Source organism: Ptiloglossa arizonensis, chromosome 4 (genome assembly GCF_051014685.1).
Source record: "Ptiloglossa arizonensis isolate GNS036 chromosome 4, iyPtiAriz1_principal, whole genome shotgun sequence".
NCBI classification, from domain to species: domain Eukaryota; kingdom Metazoa; phylum Arthropoda; class Insecta; order Hymenoptera; family Colletidae; genus Ptiloglossa; species Ptiloglossa arizonensis.
This window is the reverse complement of record NC_135051.1, coordinates 21,435,818-21,458,818: the sequence shown is the minus strand read 5'-3', so window position 1 is coordinate 21,458,818 and position 23,001 is coordinate 21,435,818. Positions and strand designations below refer to the sequence as shown.

The following is a 23,001-nucleotide window of genomic DNA, read 5'->3' as shown; positions in this document are numbered from 1 at the left end:
TGTGTTAATCGTTTATTGTTCATTTTCATTAGTATCCACGACCTACAGAAAACCCTTGTAAGTTCTATAATACGAAAAATTACTAACGCACAATCTACCATGCATTCAATCGTTTATTGTTAATTCTCGTTAGTATCAACGACCTACAGAAAACCCTTCCACGTTCCACGACAGGAAGAAATTTACCAACGCACAATCTACTAAGCATTCGATCGTTTATTGTTCATTCTCCGGATCCGTTCCACACGATACGATTCTCACCCGTGGTCGTCCGTGTCGTCCCGGCGCGAAACGATCATCGATTTGAAACACGAGAAAACGAGGAAAGGAAGCGAGGTCGGTAGACGGCGAGGGGTACGTTCGCGAAAACACGAGGGCGACAAAACGTCGAAAAGCTTATTCTATTTACGCTCTCGTGTGTTCGCCCACCTGTCGTTGAAACGTTCCGTGTTACGTCACTGTACCGGGAGCTTTACATTTATATGAAACTCCGTCGGAGAACACTTACGGTGTATGTCGAGCTTCCATCCGTTCTCCATCTCGGAATCCGGGATATCCGGTACGCTGGCGTGGCAAGAGAGGAACCTGCCCGCGTCCTCGATACTCGGCACGAAGGTGAGAATGCTCGTGGTGACGTTGCTGTTGTCGGGGCTCGTCTGCGAGGATAGCTTTCATGAATTTCAAACAGTTTACCGAACGGTGCGGTGATCGGTCCCCTAGGGGGGGTTAGGGGGGCCCAGGGAAAAAATAACAGCGATCTATGCGACGTCCAGGGGGCTACCAGGGGGCTACCAGGGGGCTACCAGGTCACTGGAAGTCGTTCACGAGGTGATCGGACCCCTAGGGGGGTTGGGGGGCCCAGGGAAAAAATAACACCGATCTTCGCGACGTTCAGGTTATCAGGGGGCTACCAGGGGGCTACCAGGTCACTGGAAGTCGTTCACGAGGTGATCGGACCCCTAGGGAGGTTGGGGGGCCCAGGGAAAAAATAACAGCGATCTTTGCGACGTCCAGGTTACCAGGGGGCTGCCAGGGGGCTACCAGGGGGGTACCAGGTCACCGGAAGTCGTTCTCGAGGAGTCGATCGTGACGAGACGTCCTCGCGGAGACTTGACGCAATGGAGTTCCGAAAGTTGCGGCTCGTTTGCGGAAAATCGACGGAAAAATTCCGCTCGAGCGGGGAATATTACAACAATGATCCCCCCTACGTCCTCCAGGTGGAAGATTTTTTTTTTCATCGTTGAATAATTATTTTTTGCGACCTTTCGTGGACGGACGTCCTCGCGAGCGACTCAACGCGATCGCGTTTCGAAAGTTGCGGCCCGTTCGCGGAAAATCGACGGAAAAATTCCGCTCGAGCGGGAAATGTTACAACAATGATCCCCTCTACGTCCTCCAGGTGGAAGATTTTTTTTTTCATCGTTGAATAATTATTTTTTGCGACCTTTCGTGGACGGACGTCCTCGCGAGCGACTCAACGCGATCGCGTTTCGAAAGTTGCGGCTCGTTTGCGGAAAATCGACGGAAAAATTCCGCTCGAGCGGGAAATATTACAACAATGATCCCCCTTACGTTCTCCAGGTGGAAGATTTTTTTTTTCATCGTTGAATAATTACGTTTTGCAACGTCTCGTGAATGGACGTCCTCGCGAGCGACTCAACGAGACGATTGAACCCTTACGAAGGAAAATATTATCCCGAGGACCGCCCTTCAGCGCGAAATAATCGAAGGCAGGATAGTTATCACGGTTCCTGATGCGATTATGGAGTTTAACCTCTTGCAGCGATTTATGGTAACGATGAAAAGTCCGAGGGGAATTTCACTTGGCGAGATACGAACGTTGTTATGATTTTTGTTGATTATAGGGTTTTGTGTATACGTTTGTAGGGTTATTTTAAAGGACGAACGCTATACGTGAGTATTTCTAAGTAAATTTCCTCCTGGAAATTTTCTTACAATAGAAATTATTCAAAAAAATGTATTGGAAAATTTTAAACTCTCTCTGATTCTTTGCAAGGATTAATTGCTTGGTTACAAAAATTCGCAGTCTTTGAATTTATGCACGCTATCCCTGAAAAGTTGAAAAGAGAATTTCCCTTCGTGAGAAATAATCTTCATTCGAGCCGTCTCGAAGGTTAAGTACCCTATCCTCGGTATTTGAGTGAAATTTTCCCCGATATTTGAGTTTCACTCCCCCCTGGACATCTTCTTACATCGGGAAGCATTTTCTAAAAAAAAGGTGGAAAGAGAAACTGGAAAATTTCGCAGGTTACCGCTCAAAAGTTTCGCGACACCTGACCAAAATGCTATTAGTTCCCAAACCTCTGCAACTTTGTGAAAAATGGTCGTACGATAATCTTTGTAGGGTTCTTCTTAAAGGTTAGACATTTTACTTTCGTGTCTCTTGGTGGAATTTCCCCCTGGAAATCTTCTTACGGCGGGAAACTACCATGGAGAACGTTTTCTCGAGAAGAATTGAAAAATTTCAAACCGTTGTCACTTGTTTGGGACGACTAATTGTTTGACTATGGAAGTTTCTAGCACCGACTTTGGCGGACTTTTGTCTCAAAAGTTTAAGGACACTTTAGACGGCCAAGTGTCTGAAAAACTTTTGAGCGGCAGTGTCTGTATGCCTGGAATAAATATTTGCTTCTGTATCGTTAACCCTCTAAACATAATAATCAATATGTATATATATAGATGCATCGTTAGCTCTCGAAATATAATAATCAATATATACGCATAATTATCTCCTTAATTATAATAATCAAACTCTTACCGGTTTATCGAGCGTATGTAACGAGTGTTTGTACACTTTTGAGCGATAGTGCAATCTTCTATATTGTAGTAAATATTATAATATGCAAACACAACTGTTGAAAGTGTGAATTAACAATGTATAATAATACTATCGACTTTACAGTTGTGCAGGGTGCTTCGTAGAACGTGAGTGTAATTTTAAAAATAATGAAAAAAATGTAATCTCGGTAAACCGTATTTTCTTTCATTTTATTTAATTTTGTGTTAATTTCCACAAAGGACTCGAGTCATTGGTAAAAAAGTTTAGATACTGTTTAAAATATTTTCAACCACCGTAAAATACACAATATTACATATTTTTAGTCTCGATTATATGAAAATGCTTCTTTTTTCATTTTATTTAATATTGTGTTAATTTTCAAAAAGGACTCGAGTCATTGGTATAAAGGTTTAATAATACGCTCGAGGGAACCGGTAGATTCTGTTTAAAATATTCACAACCACCATGAAATACACAATATTATATATTTTCATATTATTTATATATTATATATTTTTACTCTCGATTGTATGAAAATATATATTTTTTTCCCATTTGCAAGAAAGAATTGAAAGAATTGCTCGAACGATCGTTGCAACGCAGACGTTCGCGCGTAAAGATGCTCACGTTTTACAAGACACCCGGTATACACCGCCATGACAACGATTTAACAAAGATTTACCGTCTGGCGCGTATCATTCAGCGTGGTACTCCCCTTCGACCAGATAATTTTTGGCGTTGGTCTAGCTCCAACAACTTCGCAACCTATTTCGTACGTGGTGCCAGCGCTAAATGGATGGTTCGTTCCTTGCATGCGGACCCACAATGGCTTCACTGAAACACGTGTACCATCCATTAGTCTCCGCTCAAAGAACTGTGATGCACGGAAGATCCCAGCGGCGCGCACGAGTGTTTGCATAATCGTTTCGAATTGTATCCGACAGACGGTGGAAGTTTGTGGACGGATAATGGAAACGAAAGCGTTCCAAAGAGGACGAACGACACAGCGAGAAGTAGAAACCGATATTCACTCCATTGTATAACTGCTGGTAAATATTTGCTCTCGATCGGAGAATAAGTTAAAAGTGTTAAACTCTGCATCGACTGCTTCTTTCGAAATGTAAATAAACCTCGCGCGAAAAGTTTGAAATTTGAACGTCCGAACAGTCTTCCTTGAACTGGAATCTTGTATGTTATTTAGAAATTTTTAATTTTTGGGAAGCTCGAAGCTAGACACCTCGAGAGTACGGATGAATGAACAAGGAACGTTAATTGTTTACATAATCGACGTTACGGTATTATTTGGGCACGCGAGAGCGAGGTTGCGAATGCGCATGCGTAAGACCTCCCATTTACCCCCACTACTCTGTTTCAGGCGCTGCCACGCCCACGCGGTGCTCCCCACCCGTCATCTTTCACCGCGTCACATGGTTATGACTCGTCGAATACCCGTGAAACGCTACAGTTCGCGATTACGTCACTTGTTCATCCTCCAGTGAATGATTTTTTCCCTATGCAACCCATCGAGCGCGTCCATCTTCGAATCTCTCGCTTTCGTTCGTCGAGTGTCACACAGTGTCCTGTTCAAGTTGAAACAACAAAGTAGACAACCGATTGAAAAAGAAGAACGCTTCGTGATTTCGAGAGAGGATTCATATATGAATTTATTTATACAATGGACATTTTCAAGATTATTTCGAGCTCACGTTTTTAAACATTGCAAACCCATGTTTTTATTTCAGGATCTTGATCTTCGTAAAAATATACGTTACTTTGTCCGAGATATTTTTTTGCAAAATCTGTCTATTCAAATATAATGTCATTCGAGTTTATTCTGAAAGTTATGAAAGAGGCGTTTAATCTTTATTTCTTTTCAATTGTTTAAAAAAATTTTCCCCTTGTATCGACTTAAATAGGACACTGTGTACGCTGCAGTTCACTTACGGTGCATATTCAAGGTGACAGAGCTGGATATAGGGGCAACCATTTTATTGTTTGACGCCTGACAGGTCAAAACCGCGTTCAGATGTTCACGGGTCAGTTTTTCCAATCGTAGCACGTTGCGGACCATCTTGGTGTCGACGGTCTCATAAACGTCGTCCAGAAGTGCATTCTCTTGCCACCATGTCACCCGTGGTTGAGGTCGACCTGAAGAAACGAAACAGAGAGTCGGTCAGGACTGTCCAACAATCTCAGATGTCAAATTCGAGACATCAAGGGAGGGTTGACTCGATCCGTGAACTAATCATTCGAATAAAATATTTTTGCCAAGCCTTTTTGCAAAAAAATAGTTCACATTATTCTGATTATGGAAAGAAGCAAATTGAACGAGAAATTCCCCCCCCCCCCCCCCTATCAAATTTTGATTAACTCCGGAGTAGTCTGATAGACTGGTTAATGAACATTTATTATTAATTAATAATAATAATAATAGTAATTCCGGTAATCAATACATCATCGTCATGATGTTCAATGTTACACGATATTTCGTACATTATTGCACGTATTATTCGACATTTCTGACGAATACATTCGGTAAAGAACTTATCGAGAGTAATTTATATTTCTTTATATTAATTAAAAGCTTATTTTATCCGAATTATTACGACACGACCACGACTCGTAACGGGACAATTAATTTGTAAATAAACACGAGCTCTATTTTGGACGTCAGTAGGTAGATACGATACTTCATTGCAAAATAAGGTGTAAAAAGCTAGTATAAGTGGGTGATGAATTTTTCAGCTACAGAGTGACATCTACAGGGTGATTGGAAAGTTTCAAGGTATACAAAAAAAAAAAAAAAATGTGCAACTTTTGAACTTGCAAAATTTACTTTCGGGATCTGAGAGATCCCACCGGATCAAGTAAGTTCATTTCCGTCGAGACTGCTCTACTATAAGTTATAATTGAAATCGCACAAGTGGGGTACAATGAGAGAAGACGTCCCTCGATAAAAGAAAAAATTCAACGATCATCGAGAAACCGGTACGCTTTCATAAATATCGGAACACCAATATCTGGCGCGCTCAGGTGATCGATCGCAATACGTCCAGGTGGAAAATACATCCGCCCAATTGCATCCTTTCCCGGACCACTCGCAAAATGGTTGTTAAAATTTCGAGCAAGGATACTCGGGGAATAAAGAAAATACAGCATCCAGTCTCGAGGCAAGATTTCGAACGTTTCCGAGAGAAATCGTCGATCGGTGAAAACATCGAAACAACTTCGGCCATTTTCTCGAAACGAAGTAGCGAACTTTCGTCCAAAATGTTAGGTTATCAACACTTTGGAGGTTATCAACTTAAGAATGGTGAGATAACCTCTCTTCCTTTACGACTCGAGTTTCGATAACTCGTGTCACAATCAACAGCAAAGATCAAGGTGATAATTTTCACTGTTCTCGTGAACGTTAAAAATTTTCTTTTCGAACACGTTAAACAAGGTTCTCTTTTTTATTTAATATTTCCAAGAAAATATATTCGATCGTAGGAATGTAACTCGTCCGTGGTTTTTGTATTCGATTCGATTTCCTTGCAACCGGTCTCTCGAGGTATTGTTGGTAAAAAGGTGAAATTATCCTTTAGGAACACGACTTCCGTGGTGCAATCAATTTCCTCGGTTATTTTCACTCGCGAATAACAGGTGGAAAACAAGTCCAAGGGGAGTTGTGTTCCTGTGTATTCTTTTCTTTTTTTTTTTTCGACGATAAACAAGGGAGATGACACAAATATTTAACAAGAGGAATCAACGACGCGAGCTTGCTCGAATAGGAAATAGGAAATTCAAATTTTCTGTTCGATATTTGTATCGTGTGCGACTGCTGTCGGATCCCTGAGTTTTTATGTATGCATTTTTTCCCTTCGGTTTTCCTTTTTTGTTTACGCATGTCGGTCCAATCAAGGGACAGCAAATGGGGAGGAGTAAGAGAGGAGTATCTCGTGATACGGATTCCGAAATGATTAAACGGGGCACGAAGAATGGCATCGGGTTGTCCCGAAAGAATGGAACGGTTTGCACGTCTATTTGCCCGTGAGCCTTAACAACGTGTTAATGAATCACTCGTCGATCCTATATCTCGGAACAATTTAATCGTTCCAGATTCGTCTAATTGCGGCAAAGATTGCGGGTGGTTGTTGACAGTGACGTGGAACTAGGGTTGAGGTTGAATCGAGACCGAAATTTATTTTCGTAGTGTGACAATTTCGAGGTCTTCTTTCTCGAACCATTTAACAACACACTCGCTATACCCTGTATTTAATTACCGATAGTCTGTTTTAAGGATAGGAAACAATTGTATCGATGGATTGGTAATTTTTGATATATATAATTATTATTAATTTCCATGTGGATTTTCGAATGTAACAATTGACCGGTTGAAGAAAATTAACGACCAAACTATCGTTTTGGTCGTCAGTCGCTTCTGTTATCGAAACATTTTTAGGTTATGTGTTCCAATTATCGATTAATCGCATTATCGATATATTTTTCGTTCACGAACTTAACTATCGATCGGTTCTCAATTATTCCCATAATCGATTCGTTTTCAATTCGCGTCGTCGAAGTATTTTTAGGTTAGAAACGATGAACATTATGAATTTTTAACCGAAAGATACTTCAATTATGGGAATAACTGAGAATTGATCGACGGTTGCAATTTTTAACCTAAGAATACTTCGATAATGCGAATAATTGAAGAGTAATCGGTAGTCAGAGAGTTTAACCTAAAGATACTTCGATAATACGAATAATTGAAAACTAATCGATAGTCGGAATAATTAACCTATATATATACTTTGATAATGGGGAATAATTGAAAACCGATCGACAGAATTTTAAACCTAAAGATGCTTCAATTATGCGAATAACTGAGAACCAATCGATGGTTGCAGTTTTTAACCTAAAAATACTTCGACAATTTGAATAATTGAAAACGAATCGATAGAATTTTTAACCCAAAGACGTTTCAATTCGATAGTTAAATTCGTGAACGAAAAATATATCGATCATGCGATTAATCGACAATTGGAACACCTAACCTAAAAATGTTTCGATAACAGGAGTAGTCGACGACTGAAACGATAGTTGTAATTTTTAACGTAGAAATGAATGCAATTCCAACCACGATGCAGAGAAGCAGGGAACAATTAGTTGTTTAGAAATTTCAGGCAGCAGATAATTGGAACACCTAACCTAAAAATGTTTCGATAACAGGAGTAGTCGACGACTGAAACGATAGTTGTAATTTTTAACGTGGAAATGAATGCAATTCCAACCGCGATACAGAGAAGCGGGGAACAATTAATTGTTTAGAAATTTCAGGCAGCAGATAATTGGGACACCTAACCTAAAAATGTTTCGATAACAGGAGTGACCGACGATCGAAACGATATTTGTAATTTTTAACGTAGAAATGAATGCAATTCCAACCGCGATACAGAGAAGCTGGGAACAATTAGTTGTTTAGAAATTTCATTTCATTTCGAAGCAGTTGGAACGAAGAAAGCGCTGAACCCTGATGAATCGCCAGTTCCTCGAAGAAAGGAAAGAAACACGGTACCGGTGGTCGTTCCTGTGAAATGATATTCGAGTTGCTTGCGATTCTCGCTTTCGCGAAATTCCCAAGCCGTGACATTGACGACAAACGCTCGAGCATTGTACCCGGCTACAAAAAGAGAACGTTAAACGGTAATTTCACGGCGAAACGATCCTACGACGAAATATTTCGCGACACGCGAGCTCGCGAGCGCAATAACGTCTCACCGTGGAAAGAGCACGGGACATTTCAGATTATGGCACGTAAGCCCTCCGCCAGCAATTCCTTATAAATAAATACACCCTCGCAAATAATAAACGGTGGAAATTCTACGGAAGCCGCGGTGCGGTTTGTGGCCCGCTTTAACGACGCCGAGGTGTGAACGCAGGCAGCCAGTATACGATGTCGTATGATGCACGTTCGAATACACCGGGTGAGTAATGCAAAACGAAACCGTGACGCGCAACCGGAACATCACCCGAACCGGAACAAAAATATTCCAAACGAAAATTATACGATATTAAGGGTCTTTTTAACTACCGTTCGAAAATTAAAAATTGAATTATTACGTTCAAATTGAATGAAAGTATTTTTACGGGCCACAATAAAAAATTAACAATTGAGTTATTAGTGTGAAAATTGAAGAAACGTATTTTTGCGACAAGGATCGAAAATTAAAAATTGAATGATTATATTCAAATTAAATGAAAGTATTTTCACGACCCAGAATCGAAAATTAACAAATAAGCTTTAGTATAAAATTAAAGAAGAGTATTTTCGCGACAAGGATCAAAAATTAAAAATTGAATAATTATATTCAAATTAAATGAAAGTATTTTTACTGCCCAGAATCGAAAATTAACAATTGAGTTATTACTGTGAAAATTAAGGAAGAGTATTTTCGCGACAAGGATCGAGAATTAAAAATTGAATAATTACATTCAAATTAAATGAAAGTATTTTCACGACCCAGAATCGAAAATTAACAATTGAGCTTTAATATAAAATTAAAGAAGAGTATTTTCGCGACAAGGATCAAAAATTAAAAATTGAATAATTACATTCGAATTGAATGAAAGTATTTTCACGATTTAGAATCGAAAATTAACAATTGAGAGAATTAACAGATCGAGAATTAATAATTGAATTATTACATTCGAATTAAATAAAAGTACCGTGAAAATTATAGGGAGGGTGATTCGGTAACACATTGACGTGTAAATATCTTCGATGATGTGAGTATTGGACGAAGAAAGATCAAACTCGGAATAAGGGGAAGTTAGTACTACGCGCAAGTAGAATATGGACGGCTGACCATAACGTCTGACTTGGTACGGTCGCACGAAATATTTTTTATTTTCCGTTGAATAAATTAGTGCGAGGCTATGTACAGAGTGAATCGTTTGGAAGAGATCATCGGAGTAATTTCAATAGTTTTGGAGATGTAAGGCAATATTTAAAATAAAAATAATTCGATTCGTGGTAGGGTATTGTACAGAATGAACTAGTAACAATTTTCACCTGAGAATCTCTCGTATTGTGAGAAGAATAGGACGAGGATTTATGTACGATCGCTTGAAATAAATGATTAAAGTATTTTATCACGTATTCCAGTATTTATAGCCACGGAAAATAATATTTCGAATTAACATTGTTTGACATTTAGGAGAATATCATAAGGGGTGACTTAATAATTATTATGATACAATATATCTTTCTTATTATGGGTCGAGGAATGTAAAGGGCGAGTAGAATTGTTAGCACGAATAGTAAAAAACGAAGGAAAATTATAAAAATCAATTTCTTCGAAATTTATGTCTTCTTTTTTCATCGTAGCAATTTTTTTCCATGTACCAGATATTTTATATAAATAGAGAAGATACAACGAGACAGAAAACACCAGGAATTAAAAAGTAAATGCTCTTGACGCGTTGAAAAGCCAAGTCGGCGAAACTAAATTGAAGGGACAAGTTTTGTGTTTCATTCTACTAAAAAATTCACGCCTCGCGTCGCGCATATTGTGTCGTAAACATTTTTATAAGTCGCAGTGGGAGCCGTTATATGGGTAAAATGAGTGCACGGAGAGCTGAGTGAATATGGCTGGACACGGAGGGGCTCATACTACTTAAGTGGTTCGGCTACTTTGCTTCGAAGTCAGAGTTATTATATTTTCAACGAAATGCTTCGTATTTAAATGAACCTGGAGTTAGAAGTTGTCACAATAGATGTAATAAATTATACGAATAAAAATTATACAATATTTGGTACAATTTTGGACAAATTCAATAATTATCGTAACGTATGGAGTGTTTCTTTATTTGAAAAATTGGAAGCATTGAAAGTAAATGGAAAATTGGCAACGAACGGATCAGAAAAATTCAAAGTTGCAGAGTCAAATACGATGTTCCTCTGATTTGTACTATTGCTTTGAATATACATATATACATACGTGCAGCACGAAACAATATATGTACGAAAAGTTGGTATCTGTACACTTGCTTTCGAAATGTATATACAAAGGAAAGGTTTGAATGCAGTGCAAGATAACTTCAGCACTTTGAGATAGTTTAAACTGAAATGGAATTACTTGGACGTTGAGAGATCTGATGTTTCTACTAAAGTAAGACCGTCTTAAGTAGTACGACTCCGTGCGCAGTCAGACAGCTCTGAATAGTTATACCGACTTTTGTCTACTTCTAGATTTCCCTTTATCGTTTCTTTCCGGGATCCAGAACTGTCGTTAAACTAGAATTGTTTCTCGGTGGAAATGAACGATTGAAAATGATATTTTCATGGTCAATTTTCTGATTCTTGCAAAGAACTTGAATACGATCGTATCGAGGTAGATTATTGTCACAAACATACGTCAGAAATGAATCGATCTTCAAAATGAATTTTCCTATTTATATATACATCCAGGGGCTCTAAAATTTACATATTCCTCAATTTGTATCTTCACGAGGGACGAACAATTCGTATCGAAACATCTCCACGAAATCGAAGTGAATTATTTCCAATGAACACTCACGAATTAAACATTTCAACGTAGTTCAATCTACTATGAATCTACACACTTCAATATATTTAAATCGAACCTTTATGTATTTATATATCTTTATATATCGAACCGAAATAAAAGAAGAAATCCATGTTGTAAAAATGGTTTCGAAGTCGTTTGGTAAAATTGTTAGAAAAATCGAGAAATCGACAGAAAGTGGAACCTTCCACTTTCAATGTTAAAAATTTCTTCGAAATTTATGTCTTGCAATGTTTAAAAAAAAAAAAAACAGTTTGCAGCAATATTAAGAAAACAGTTTGTTTCTATGTTCTGAGGTGTGTCTCTTTTTGTCGCGGGCCACTTTGCATCGTGAACAGTCAATGTTGTCGGTGAGTTTATTTTTGCGCTCCACCCCTACACGCGTGTTTATAAATCTTTATTATTGTACCTCAAAGCGACTGAAGACGTAAATGGAGGGGACCGTGGAAGATGAACGCATCGCGTGTGCAAAACGCTACCGGCGATGGAGGACACGATACACAAGCTCGCACTTTATCTTCTTTACCTTATCCGGTAACTATTAAATTTTCATTTTAATCATACTTCGCGCTCTCGAAGCGATCAACTTCCGGGTGTACCGTTGATGGGAATTCTCTCGCGCGAAAAACACGCTCGTGCGTGTTCACCGTGTTACATGGACCGTGTTTTCGTACAGTGAGTACACGGTAATAAATTAAAATTTTCACGGTAATTCTATTTAATTTGAATGTAATAATTCAATGATCAATTCTCGATACTTGTCGCGAAAATACGTTTCCTTAATTTTCACAGTGATAACTCAATTGTTAATTTTCGATTCCGAATCGTGAAAATATTCGAACGTTTAATTCGAATGTAATTATTCAATTTTTAATTATCAATCTTTGTCGCGAGAATACTTTTCTTTAATTTTATAGTAAAGCTCAATTGTTAATTTTCTTATACAAGAACTAGGAACAAATAAATAATAAAGTATTGAAGAATGTTTGTACGCGAGTATATAACGATTTGTTTGATAATTACAAATGAATAAAATTTGGTGCACGTATTTTCATTATGTATGCATTTTTATTGAAAAAAAAGGAGAGAAAAACAAATAAAAGTGTAGCTTTTATTAAATGCGTTGCTTCGATGTGGAAATATTAATGTATACTCGTGAATGTTAAAGAAACGTGGTAGAACTATTCCTTGAAAGTAATTTGAGATTGTGTACAAATTAACAATAAACAAAAACGAAAAGATCTTTTAGAAGATGGAAATTTATTTTTCTGTCTAATCTCGGACATTGTTTCAAAATTTTTAGTTTTATTAAATAAACTCAGAAAATGTAGAGTACCTATCAATTCGTTCGCTCCTATGCAAGAATTTAAAAAATTTCATTATTAATCAACAATCGAGCGTGTTCGCACGTTTGCGTGCTCGCTCGACAATATTGCTCGTTTTTCAACATTCCAACAATATTGTGATTCTATAAAAATGAAATAAAAATTTCTTTTAATTGACACTCCGAATTAAACTTCTTTTAATTAAACGATTTGTATCGAGAGTACATATGAAACACGAAGAATTTCAATTTAATCCGAGACTTGATACGAAAAGGTAATTTATAAAATTGAAGCTAAATTTTTCTACCTCGTAAAATAGTTTTTCTCTATTATTTTACCCTTAAAATAGTATTTACCTCCTAAGTAACCAATAAAAAGGACAAAAATAACTTATCATCTTACTTGCTGAATAAAAATCAGAGTTTGAATTATGGAATGAAATGTTTCACAATAAACGAATACAAATGTGCCCGTCCACTGAAATATTTCACATTAAACGAATACAAAGTTAACCGATCGACAAAGTATTCCAAACAAATGAATATAAATTCAACCACCCAAGGAAATGCTTTCACAGTAAACGAATACAAAGTTGACCACTCGGTGAAACATTTCACATTAAACGAATACAAAGTTAACCGATCGACAAAGTATTCCAAACAAATGAATATAAATTCAACCACCCAAGGAAATGCTTTCACAGTAAACGAATACAAAGTTAACCACTCGGTGAAACATTTCACATTAAACGAATACAAAGTTAACCAATCGACAAAGTATTCCAAACAAATGAATATAAATTCAACCACCCAAGGAAATGCTTTCACAGTAAACGAATACAAAGTTAACCACTCGGTGAAACATTTCACATTAAACGAATACAAAGTTAACCAATCGACAAAGTATTCCAAACAAATGAATATAAATTCAACCACCCAAGGAAATGCTTTCACAGTAAACGAATACAAAGTTAACCACTCGGTGAAACATTTCACATTAAACGAATACAAAGTTAACCAATCGACAAAGTATTCCAAACAAATGAATATAAATTCAACCACCCAAGGAAATGCTTTCACAGTAAACGAATACAAAGTTAACCACTCGGTGAAACATTTCACATTAAACGAATACAAACATAATCGTCGCAAATCCAATAACTACACGTTGATTTTATTCGAATAAAATTCTGCTGGTGTGAACAAGATTCATAAATAAACGCAAGAGGGTTAATCAAAATACTATTGTTTCTTTTTCCTAATAATCGTTAAATTATTTACTCCGCCGGACTCACCGCGAGTCTCCTCGTCGAATATTACGAATCACGTAAAGGCGTACGGGCGAACGAAGTGCGAAATATCTTTTTCAGAAACAACGAGTGTAAATAAAGAAGACTCTCCGGTTGGTCGTAAGATACGCGTGGAAATATACGATGCAGGCGCCAACCTCCGCGGTCCTTTTTTATTAGATTAATCAATTTAAAACTCAGCCTCTTGGCATGAATTTCACTTTGAGAAAGATACCGACGGTCGTAATCTCACGCAGCCTCCCTTTAAAAATGAGCGAGACAGAGCAAGGGAAGAGAAAAGGGAAGCTTTTTCGCATGCAAATCCGAAGAGATATAAGGTTACCGCCTTAAAACGCGCGGCTAATAAACTCGAGGCTAGAAGAGCAAGACGAGGAAGAGAGAAAGAGAAAGAGACAGAGAGAAAGAGACAGAGAGAGAGAGAGAGAAAGAGAGAGAGAGAGAGAGAGAGGAGGTTAAAGGAGAAGACGAAAAAAGTGAACGAGAAGCGACAGAAACGAAAATTTGAAGAATCTCCCGAGACGAGAGGTAACGCGCCGTGAGCGAATGCACAGACACCTTTGTGCTGGAACCTAGCAGCTCCAAATCTTTTCTCGGAAAGAGTAAACTGCCAATCTCGGTGCTGTAGGTGTCGCGTATCAAAGAGCCAAAATCCACGAGGAGCGAGCCAGAGAGCACAAAGGAAGTATTGGAGAGAAGAGAGAAAGTCGTTGGTAGAAAGTTTAAGCAGTAATAATGGAATCGATCCAACAACGTGTCCAGTAACTCTTTAACTGTTCAGCGAGGGACCAATGAAGTTACATGCTAGTTAGCACCGATACGTATCAATTTCCGTGTACTGTGTGAAGGTATCAGACAACGAAATGAAGTTTCTTTCGGTTTAGTAACAGGTACTTGTCAACGTTTAAACGTGTAGCCAAAGTTGTAGATTGTTCGAATAATTTCCAATGGATATTTATTTCAATCGTTTGAACATTGGTTGATCATTGTTCGTGATTATTTTGTTATTTATCGTATTTGGAAATCAGTTTCAGAAGTTTGTGTAAATTCTTCGACGAGTTAAAGTCGATGTCGTTATGTTTGAAAGACAAAGGGAACTTTGAAGTGTTCTCTATAGTAATTAATAGGATGCAACACGTGCTGTGTACTCTCTCTTTAAAAGGATAAGACCAAGCTGTGAGTGATAGACCTCGAACCAGGTTTTCTTAACTGGATTCACGAATTTTTTTTACAAGGGGTTCTTTCCCTTACGAACCCCTCCATCGTGCTATCTAAATTACTGGATACGTATCAGTCATTGTGTTAACGGGGCAGTATGGTTTGGACCGCCAAGGGTTATTAATTTTCAAGAATTTTTCGAAGGGAAGCTTCAAATTTCAAACAATGGAATTTTCGAGAATCTTTTTAAAAGAACGCTCTCAGTTTAAACTTACGGAATTTTCGAGAATTTTTTCAAAGGAAGACTCCAAATAAAAAATTACGAAATCTTCGAGAAGCTTTTCAAAGGGGTGGCCCCAAATAAAAAATTATGAAATTTACAAGAATATTCTTAAAGGTAGGTTTCAAACACAATATTATGGAATTTTCAAGAAGTTCTTTAAAAGAGGGCTCTAAATAAAAAATTACGAAATCTTTGAGAAACTTTTCGAAGGGGTGATCCGAAAGCAAAAATTATGAAATTTACAAGAATATCCTTAAAGGTAGCTTCCAAATACGATATTATAGAATTTTCAAGAAGTTCTTTAAAAGTTCTCTAAATAAAAAATTACGAAATCTTGGAGAATTTTTTCAAAGGGTTGGCCCCAAATAAAAAATTAAAAAATTTACAGGAACTTTCAAAGGTAGGCTCCAAATACAATATTATATAATTTTCAAGAATTTTTCCAAAAGACCCTTCCAAATTAAAAATTATAAAATTTTCAAGAATTTTCTTCAAGAAAATAAACGAAGCTTCGAATATTTCATATTTGCCCCTCGAGATGTTTCTCAAGTTTCCGTGCAAGAATTATCGCGAATCACTCGACGAGGTGACAACAAAGAAGCAAAATCCACGAATCCAGTATGTTCGGGGATATGGAATGCAATCGGAGCGGAAAAAAGCGAGTGAAATCGATAAAACGTGAAAAGAAACGACGAAAATGAGAATGGTTGAAAAGTGGGGGGGAATTGCTACTTAGAGGGGGTTAGTGAGTTAACTGGAGATGGTCAAATAGGGGTAAGTCGAGTACTCGAGTACTTACCACCAGCAGCTACGCAGGTAATGTTGAGAGACGCACCCTCGCTGAACGGGCCCAGCTTGTAGAAGGGAATGTGAGACTTTCCATCCGCGTCCAATATTCTAAGATGCTCCGGTGGTACTGTAATAATTTCGCACAATAAGATCGCCCGAGTTCTCTCCAGTTTTTTCTACCCTTAGCGGGTAGCGTCGTTCGTTTTCTTTTTTCTCTTACGGCCGTCGTTTTCGCGAACGACAACCCCCCCAGGGGGGGTTGGCACTCGGGGGCGAATCAATTTGCACGACGATGAATTACCCACCGTGGTGCGTCGTCCGCCAGACACTTTGGCTGGTATTCTTATCTGGCTGGCCGTTACCGGCACCGCGGTGCACTTAAGGAGCCGCGGCGCTTACGATATGCAAATTGTTTTCAGACCAGACGCGCGGAATTGAAATTGACTCGGACGAGCAGTGTGCCCCTTGGCTCGTTGGAGCGATTAAATCTCCCGCGAGAGAAATCTGTTGTTTGATGTAGAGCCTAGGAGGGAGTAGACGAACTTTTTTTTATTCGAATATTCGAACACTTTGGTGAGTTCAATATTCGATGAATATAATTCGAATATTCGGTGATTGTAGTTCGAATAATTGAAAATTTTGGTGAGTTGAATATTCAAGGAATATAATTCGAATATATCGGTGATTCATGATTCGAATATTCGGCGATTGTAATTCGAATAATTGAATACTTTCGCGAGTGGAATTCGAATATTTGGAAATTTCAGTGATTGAAATATTCGACGATTGTAATTCGAATAATTGAATACTTAAGCGAGTGGAATTCGAATATTTGGAAATTTGAGTGATTGAAATTATCGGTAATTCGAATATTCGAACACTTTGATGAGTTAAATATTCGTTGAATATAAGTTGAATATGTCGGTGGTTCGAATATTCGGCGATTGTAATTTGAATAATTGAATACTTTCGCGAGTTGAATACTCGACGATTGTAATTCGAATATTTGGAAATTTGAGTGATTAAAATATTCGACGATTGTAATTCGAATATTTGAAAATTTTTGTGAGTTGAATATTCAAGGAATATAATTCGAATGTATCGGTGATTCGAATATTCGGCGATTGTAATTCGAATAATTGAATACTTTCGCGAGTGGAATTCGAATATTTGGAAATTTGAGTGATTGAAATATTCAACGAATATAATTTGAATGTATCGGTGATTCGAATATTCGGCGATTGTAATTCGAATAATTGAATACTTAAGCGAGTGGAATTCGAATATTTGTAAGTTTGAGTGATTGAAATATTCGACGATTGTAATTCGAATATTCGAACACTTTGATGAATTGAATATTCGTCGAATATAAGTTGAATATGTCGGTGGTTCGAATATTCGGCGATTGTAATTCGAATAATTGAATACTTTCGCTAGTTGAATACTCGACGAGTAGAATTCGAATATTTGAAAATTTGAGTGATTCAAATATCCGACGATTGTAATTCGAATATTTGAAAATTTGAACGATTCAAATATTCGACGATTGTAATTCGAACACTCGAATACTTTCATCAGTTGAATACTCGACGAGTAGAATTCGAATGTTTGAAAATTTGGGCGATACAAATATTCGGCGAATATGATTTAAATATTCGAACACTTTGCTAATTCAAACATTTCGTAAATATAATTCAAATACTATTCGAATATACGAATATTCGAATATTCCGCGCACCGAGAAAATATCTAAATATTCGTATTATTTGAATACAAATCGAATTCTTCAACTTCATCGTCAATTTCCACACTTTATCTTCGTTGAAACTATTATGGAACTCTATTTTGCTAAAGAGAGAGTAATATATTCGAATCTTTCGACGGTAAGCAGCTTACGCAGTAATGCTAATTGATGTCTCTTCAATAATGTCGACAAAATTTCACCTGAGTTATAATCCCGATAGTTCGTTAATAAAAAATTGAAAATCGTGTATTCACCGAAACATTCTTCGTTATTGAACAAATATTCGTTCATTTACTCTTGTTAAACACTCGCGAAAATATTAATGGAAGCTCAGTGGGTTTACAACCAACGTGAAAAATATATTTACGTTGGTAAATAAATTTCCATAGAATTGTTCGTTTATTCCACCGAGCCAAGGGTGCTCGGGGATAGTTTGTCGAAATTGAAAAAAAAAAAGGAAAAAAAAATTCTACAACGCTTCCCGGCGGATTCTCTCGATGCAATTAATTAAAGATGAAATCGTTCCGATTTGAAAAGATCGAGCTCAGATACAGCTCCGCGAATCGGAATTTACTTATCGATATCACCGACATCGTTGCACCGATTTCGACGAGCGCGTCGAGATCGTCGGCCTAATTTCGTATTTCCTGTGATTCTCGACGGCTTGCGGATAAGACTCCTCTTAATCGTCGCTCCTCTGAACCAACCCGTGGATCCGAGTCAAGAAGATCGGATCCACTCTGTGTTTGTTCGAGCTAATCGCGGAGAGCCTGATTCCAAGAAAATCAAAGAGATTGAGGAGTTAAAAGAGACGGGAAACTTCCAGAGAAAGGAACCTGCCGGTTGAAATAAGAACGAGGGAACGGGGTGGAAAGGTGGAAATGTTGAAAATCCAAAGAGAAATAAAATGGAAGGATTATCGAACGAACGTGGGCCAGGAACTGGTGTGAAAAACCAACCGGAAATATATCGTGCGAGTGTATCGCGAGAAACGTGAAAAATAAACACAGAACAGGGTGTACTCGAACCTTCAACGATACAGTGTTTTTATATTCTTCTAGAATAGAAAAATTAATCGTATTTAAACGTTCGAGGGTACCAGTTTGGATTCTCCTGGGTGAGAATGTTAGTCTTGCGTGGGACCTTGTTGTTTTTTACACTGGGTTAAAAAATGGGTGAACGAACATTATTGGGTGGCTAGAAATGTTTGATCATTGGGGTAAAGAATGGAAGAAAGCGTTGAAGCAAGAGAAAAAGGAAATAGAAAATTAGCAGGGCCAAAGAAGCGTAAAGAATTTTCTTAAATAATGAGGTGCAAGGTAAATTGTACCTCGAGAAGAATAAAAAATGGTCCCACTCTCTCTATTTCCACTTTGAATTTGTATAATTTCTCCACGGTTCCTCTGTGCGCGGATAGAAAGTGGAAGTAACGGGGAAAGCGAATCAGAATAAATAAAATATCCGCGTAAAGTAAACGGCCACGAGGGATTCACGAGGACAGGTATATAAAGATAAGGAACCTTCGTATAAAATAAAGAACGGATAAAACGGCACGAAAGGGGGAAAAAAAAAAGAAAATAAAAACGAGCACCGAAATAAAGGACGACAGAGGGACGGATATTAATATCAAAGTTGCAGATCTCTTATCTTGGTATACGCGGAGATGTACAACGAATGAAAAAAAAAAGAAAGAATGAAAGAAAGAAAAATAAGAACAAAGGAAGAATAACGGAAAGAAAGAATAACATCTAGAAAAAGGAAGCAGTAAATAATCAAGTAAAGGCAAATCTAAAAATATTGCATTATCACGTCCAGGGAAAGTAATGGACAGAGAGGGCTCAAAGCAAAGGAAACGAGAGGACGAAAAGATTAATGGAGAATGAAACAGACAGACACAAGGGACGAACGAAGTGCCCATTCAGTTGAGAATACAGGGGAAAAAAGGATCAAAGGACAACCCGGTAAAAGAGTAAAACAAACGGACAACAGAAGGAGAATGTAAAAGACAGCATCTGTTGAAAGGTTAGCAAAGGTAAGGGATAAAACGACGACCGAAAGCGTAGGTCAGAATGTGGAACGAATTTTGACAACGTGAAACACATATGGTAACAAAGTAACGCAAGGATTGATGATGTTCTATAGAAGTGTTTGAAACGTTGCAAACGGGACTGAAAAGTCTGTTTCGAGTGAAAACCTCTGTGCGGATACGTTTAGAAAATGACGTTGAGGATGAGGGAAGAGTGATTGGACATCAGAAGACGCATGGAGTGCGTGCTTTGCGATTGTTAATGGTTTAAGAGTGTACTGAGATTGAAGAGCAAATTAGTGGGAGAGTCAGTTCTGTCAACAATCAAAGAGACGACGAATAGAAGAACAGAAGGGTAGAAAAGTAAAAGGGTAAATTAGTAAAAGGATAGAAGGGTAGATGAAAAGTTGTACGGTAGAAGAATCCGATAGTGAAGAGGCTACGATGTCCAGGATCGAGGAGGGTAAAAGTATAATAATCAAAGAGTCTAAGAATCAAGAGTCTAGAAGTCCAATGAGTTCAAGAGATCTAGTGATCGAGAGTTAAATAATGTACCAGTCCATGAGTCCATGAAGTCAGGAGTTTAAAAGTCTAATTGTTCCAAAGACCAAGAGATCAGGAGGTCAAGAATATAGTTGTTCAAGAGTGTATGAAGTCAAGAGTCCAGGAGTCTCTAAGTATCCAATAGTGTGGGAGACTAAGGGGTCGAGAGTCCAATATTATAGTAGTTATCGAGAGTTCAAGAAGTCTAGAGTCCAAGAGTCCAATATTATAGTACTTCGAGAGTTCAATAAGTCAAGAGTCAAAGAGTCCAAGTATCCAATAGTCCAAGAAACTAAGGAATGTACTGATGCAGTACTCTAACAGTCTGAGAAGTCAAGAGTTTAAAAATCCAATAGTCCACGAGACTAAGAGATCAGTCTAAGAAGTCAAGAGTCCAAGTGTCTAAATATTCAATAGTGTCAGAGATTGAGGGATCAAGAGTCCAATATTATAGTAGTTCGAGAATTCAAGAAGTCCAGAGTCCAAGAGTCCAATATTACTCCGAGAGTTCAATAAGTCAAGAGTCCAAGAGTCCAAGTATCCAATAGTCCAAGAAACTAAGGAACGTAGTGATACAGTACTCTAATAGTCTGAGAAGTCAAGAGTTTAAAAATCCAATAGTCCACGAGACCAAGAGATCAGGAGTCCAACGATACAGTAGTCAGTTGAACAGTCTGAGAAGTCGAATATCGGTTTAAAAATGCAAGAATCCAAAAGTCGATGTGTTCAAGGATCCAAGAGGATGAAAATCAAACGGTCGATGAGTACGAAGCGGTCGGAGATCCAAGTATTAAAAAGTAAGGATTAGGAGTGCGAGTATGTGACTCAAAGTAACGGTTCTCTTTCGGTAAGTTCCAAACTACGTTTAAATACATTTATCGGGATAAAAAAGAGTCCTTTGAATCGAATCCCATCTGGTTCCTGTTCTTGCAGTAGGGGTATCGGTGAGCGTAAAAGGTGTCTGAGGTACGAGGAGAGAGAAGAGGTTGGAAAGAACAAGCTGGGGAAGAAAAATCGAAGAAGGGCACGGAACAGATCCGCTGAACACTCACTGATCACTGTGAGATTGACTTTGCTGTTCCTGGTTGGCGACTGCTTGAAATCGACCCTGCATCTGTAAACGGCGGCGTCGGTCTCACGGACGTCCTGGAGGGTGAGTTTCGCGGGATGCTCGTAGTATCTGAAGAAGGCACGTTTGTCGAGGCTGATATCGTGCCAGTGTTTTCCTTGTTCCAGGCTATTTTGTTCCCTCGTGTCGAAACTGCAAACATTTGGATGGCATGTGTAGTAGCGATAGAGTGAGAGAGAGAGAGAGAGAGATATATAGATAGATAGAGGCTGGGGGTGAACGAGGTTGGCGAACAACAAATTTCGGGGCTGGCAACGGGAACGATACTCGCAATGGCCACGATTGAAACGGTTTTGGGAAGTCCCGGCGAGAATAAATAATGACAGAGCAGTTTGTTGGTTCCGCGAGCTGTTGGACACTTTCGACGCGTTTTGCGCGGTGTTCGTGTTATCGTCAGCCAGATTTCTTCCGGCAAGTATTTATTAGTTGGAGGAATAAGTGATCCTTGTATTTTTCATTACGTATTGAAGAGTACTTTTATGATAAACGAATGGCTAACTGTCAGTGTTGAACGAGATATTGTTATTTACGTTTCGACTCACGGTTTGAATTATCTTTGGAATAAATATAGACGTATGATCTATTAATATGAAGGTAAGCAAGTTTGAATATAATATGATTTATAAATATGAAAGTAAGTTTGAATATAATATAATTTATGAATATGAAAGTAAGTTTGAATATAATATAATTTATAAATATGAAAGTAAGTTTGAATATAATATAATTTATAAATGTGAAAGTAAGTGAGTTTGAACGTAATATAATTTATAAATACGAATGTAAGTAAATTTGAAAAGAGTATAATTTATAGATATGAAAGTAAATATGAATATTATCAAAGTTTGAAAGTAATTAGTGAATGTAATAATGGTTGCAAGAGATTACAATATTGTTATTGAAAATAGTTCAACTTCTTTTACGGGTCTGTTATTTACCCAGAAAACACTGGATAGCGATAACGCGCACACTCTGCGAGGAGATTGTGATATTACACGCGATAACGCTCGGAATGGGAAACGTGGCGAACGTGAACGCTGCGTTTTGATTACGTTGAGCAATTTCGAATGCTCCGCGTGACATTTAACGTAGCTTCGAGCCGGAGAAAGTAGAGAAACGTGCTGTTTTAATATTACGGCGCTGATGTCAATAAAGTGTTTCTCGTTACCGGTGCCCCCTTTAAATTCGTAGCGAAGTTTATTAGTTTCGCTTGTAAACATTTTGAGCGCTTTAGTGGATCCTGTGGGTGTAATATTGCGACGCGAAGAAAGAAAACAGAACTCGAAATTCGTTCCTCTGTACGTTTCACCGACCTGGAATACCTT

At 38.0% G+C, this 23,001-nt stretch overlaps 1 protein-coding gene across 4 annotated transcripts in view; it reads right to left on the bottom strand.

Annotated features, from left to right (window-relative positions):
* Positions 1 to 23,001, bottom strand: part of LOC143145813 (nephrin) — a 586,636-nt gene that overhangs the window by 80,069 nt on the left and 483,566 nt on the right. For all 4 annotated transcript variants that reach the window (XM_076309561.1, XM_076309562.1, XM_076309564.1 and 1 more), the window contains exons 3-7: positions 21,600 to 21,808; positions 16,245 to 16,361; positions 4,745 to 4,948; positions 3,483 to 3,634; positions 509 to 656 (exon numbers count right to left, since the gene is read on the bottom strand). In XM_076309561.1, the coding sequence (XP_076165676.1) occupies positions 509 to 656; positions 3,483 to 3,634; positions 4,745 to 4,948; positions 16,245 to 16,361; positions 21,600 to 21,808 (830 nt within the window). The remainder of the gene's footprint in view (positions 1 to 508; positions 657 to 3,482; positions 3,635 to 4,744; positions 4,949 to 16,244; positions 16,362 to 21,599; positions 21,809 to 23,001) is intronic.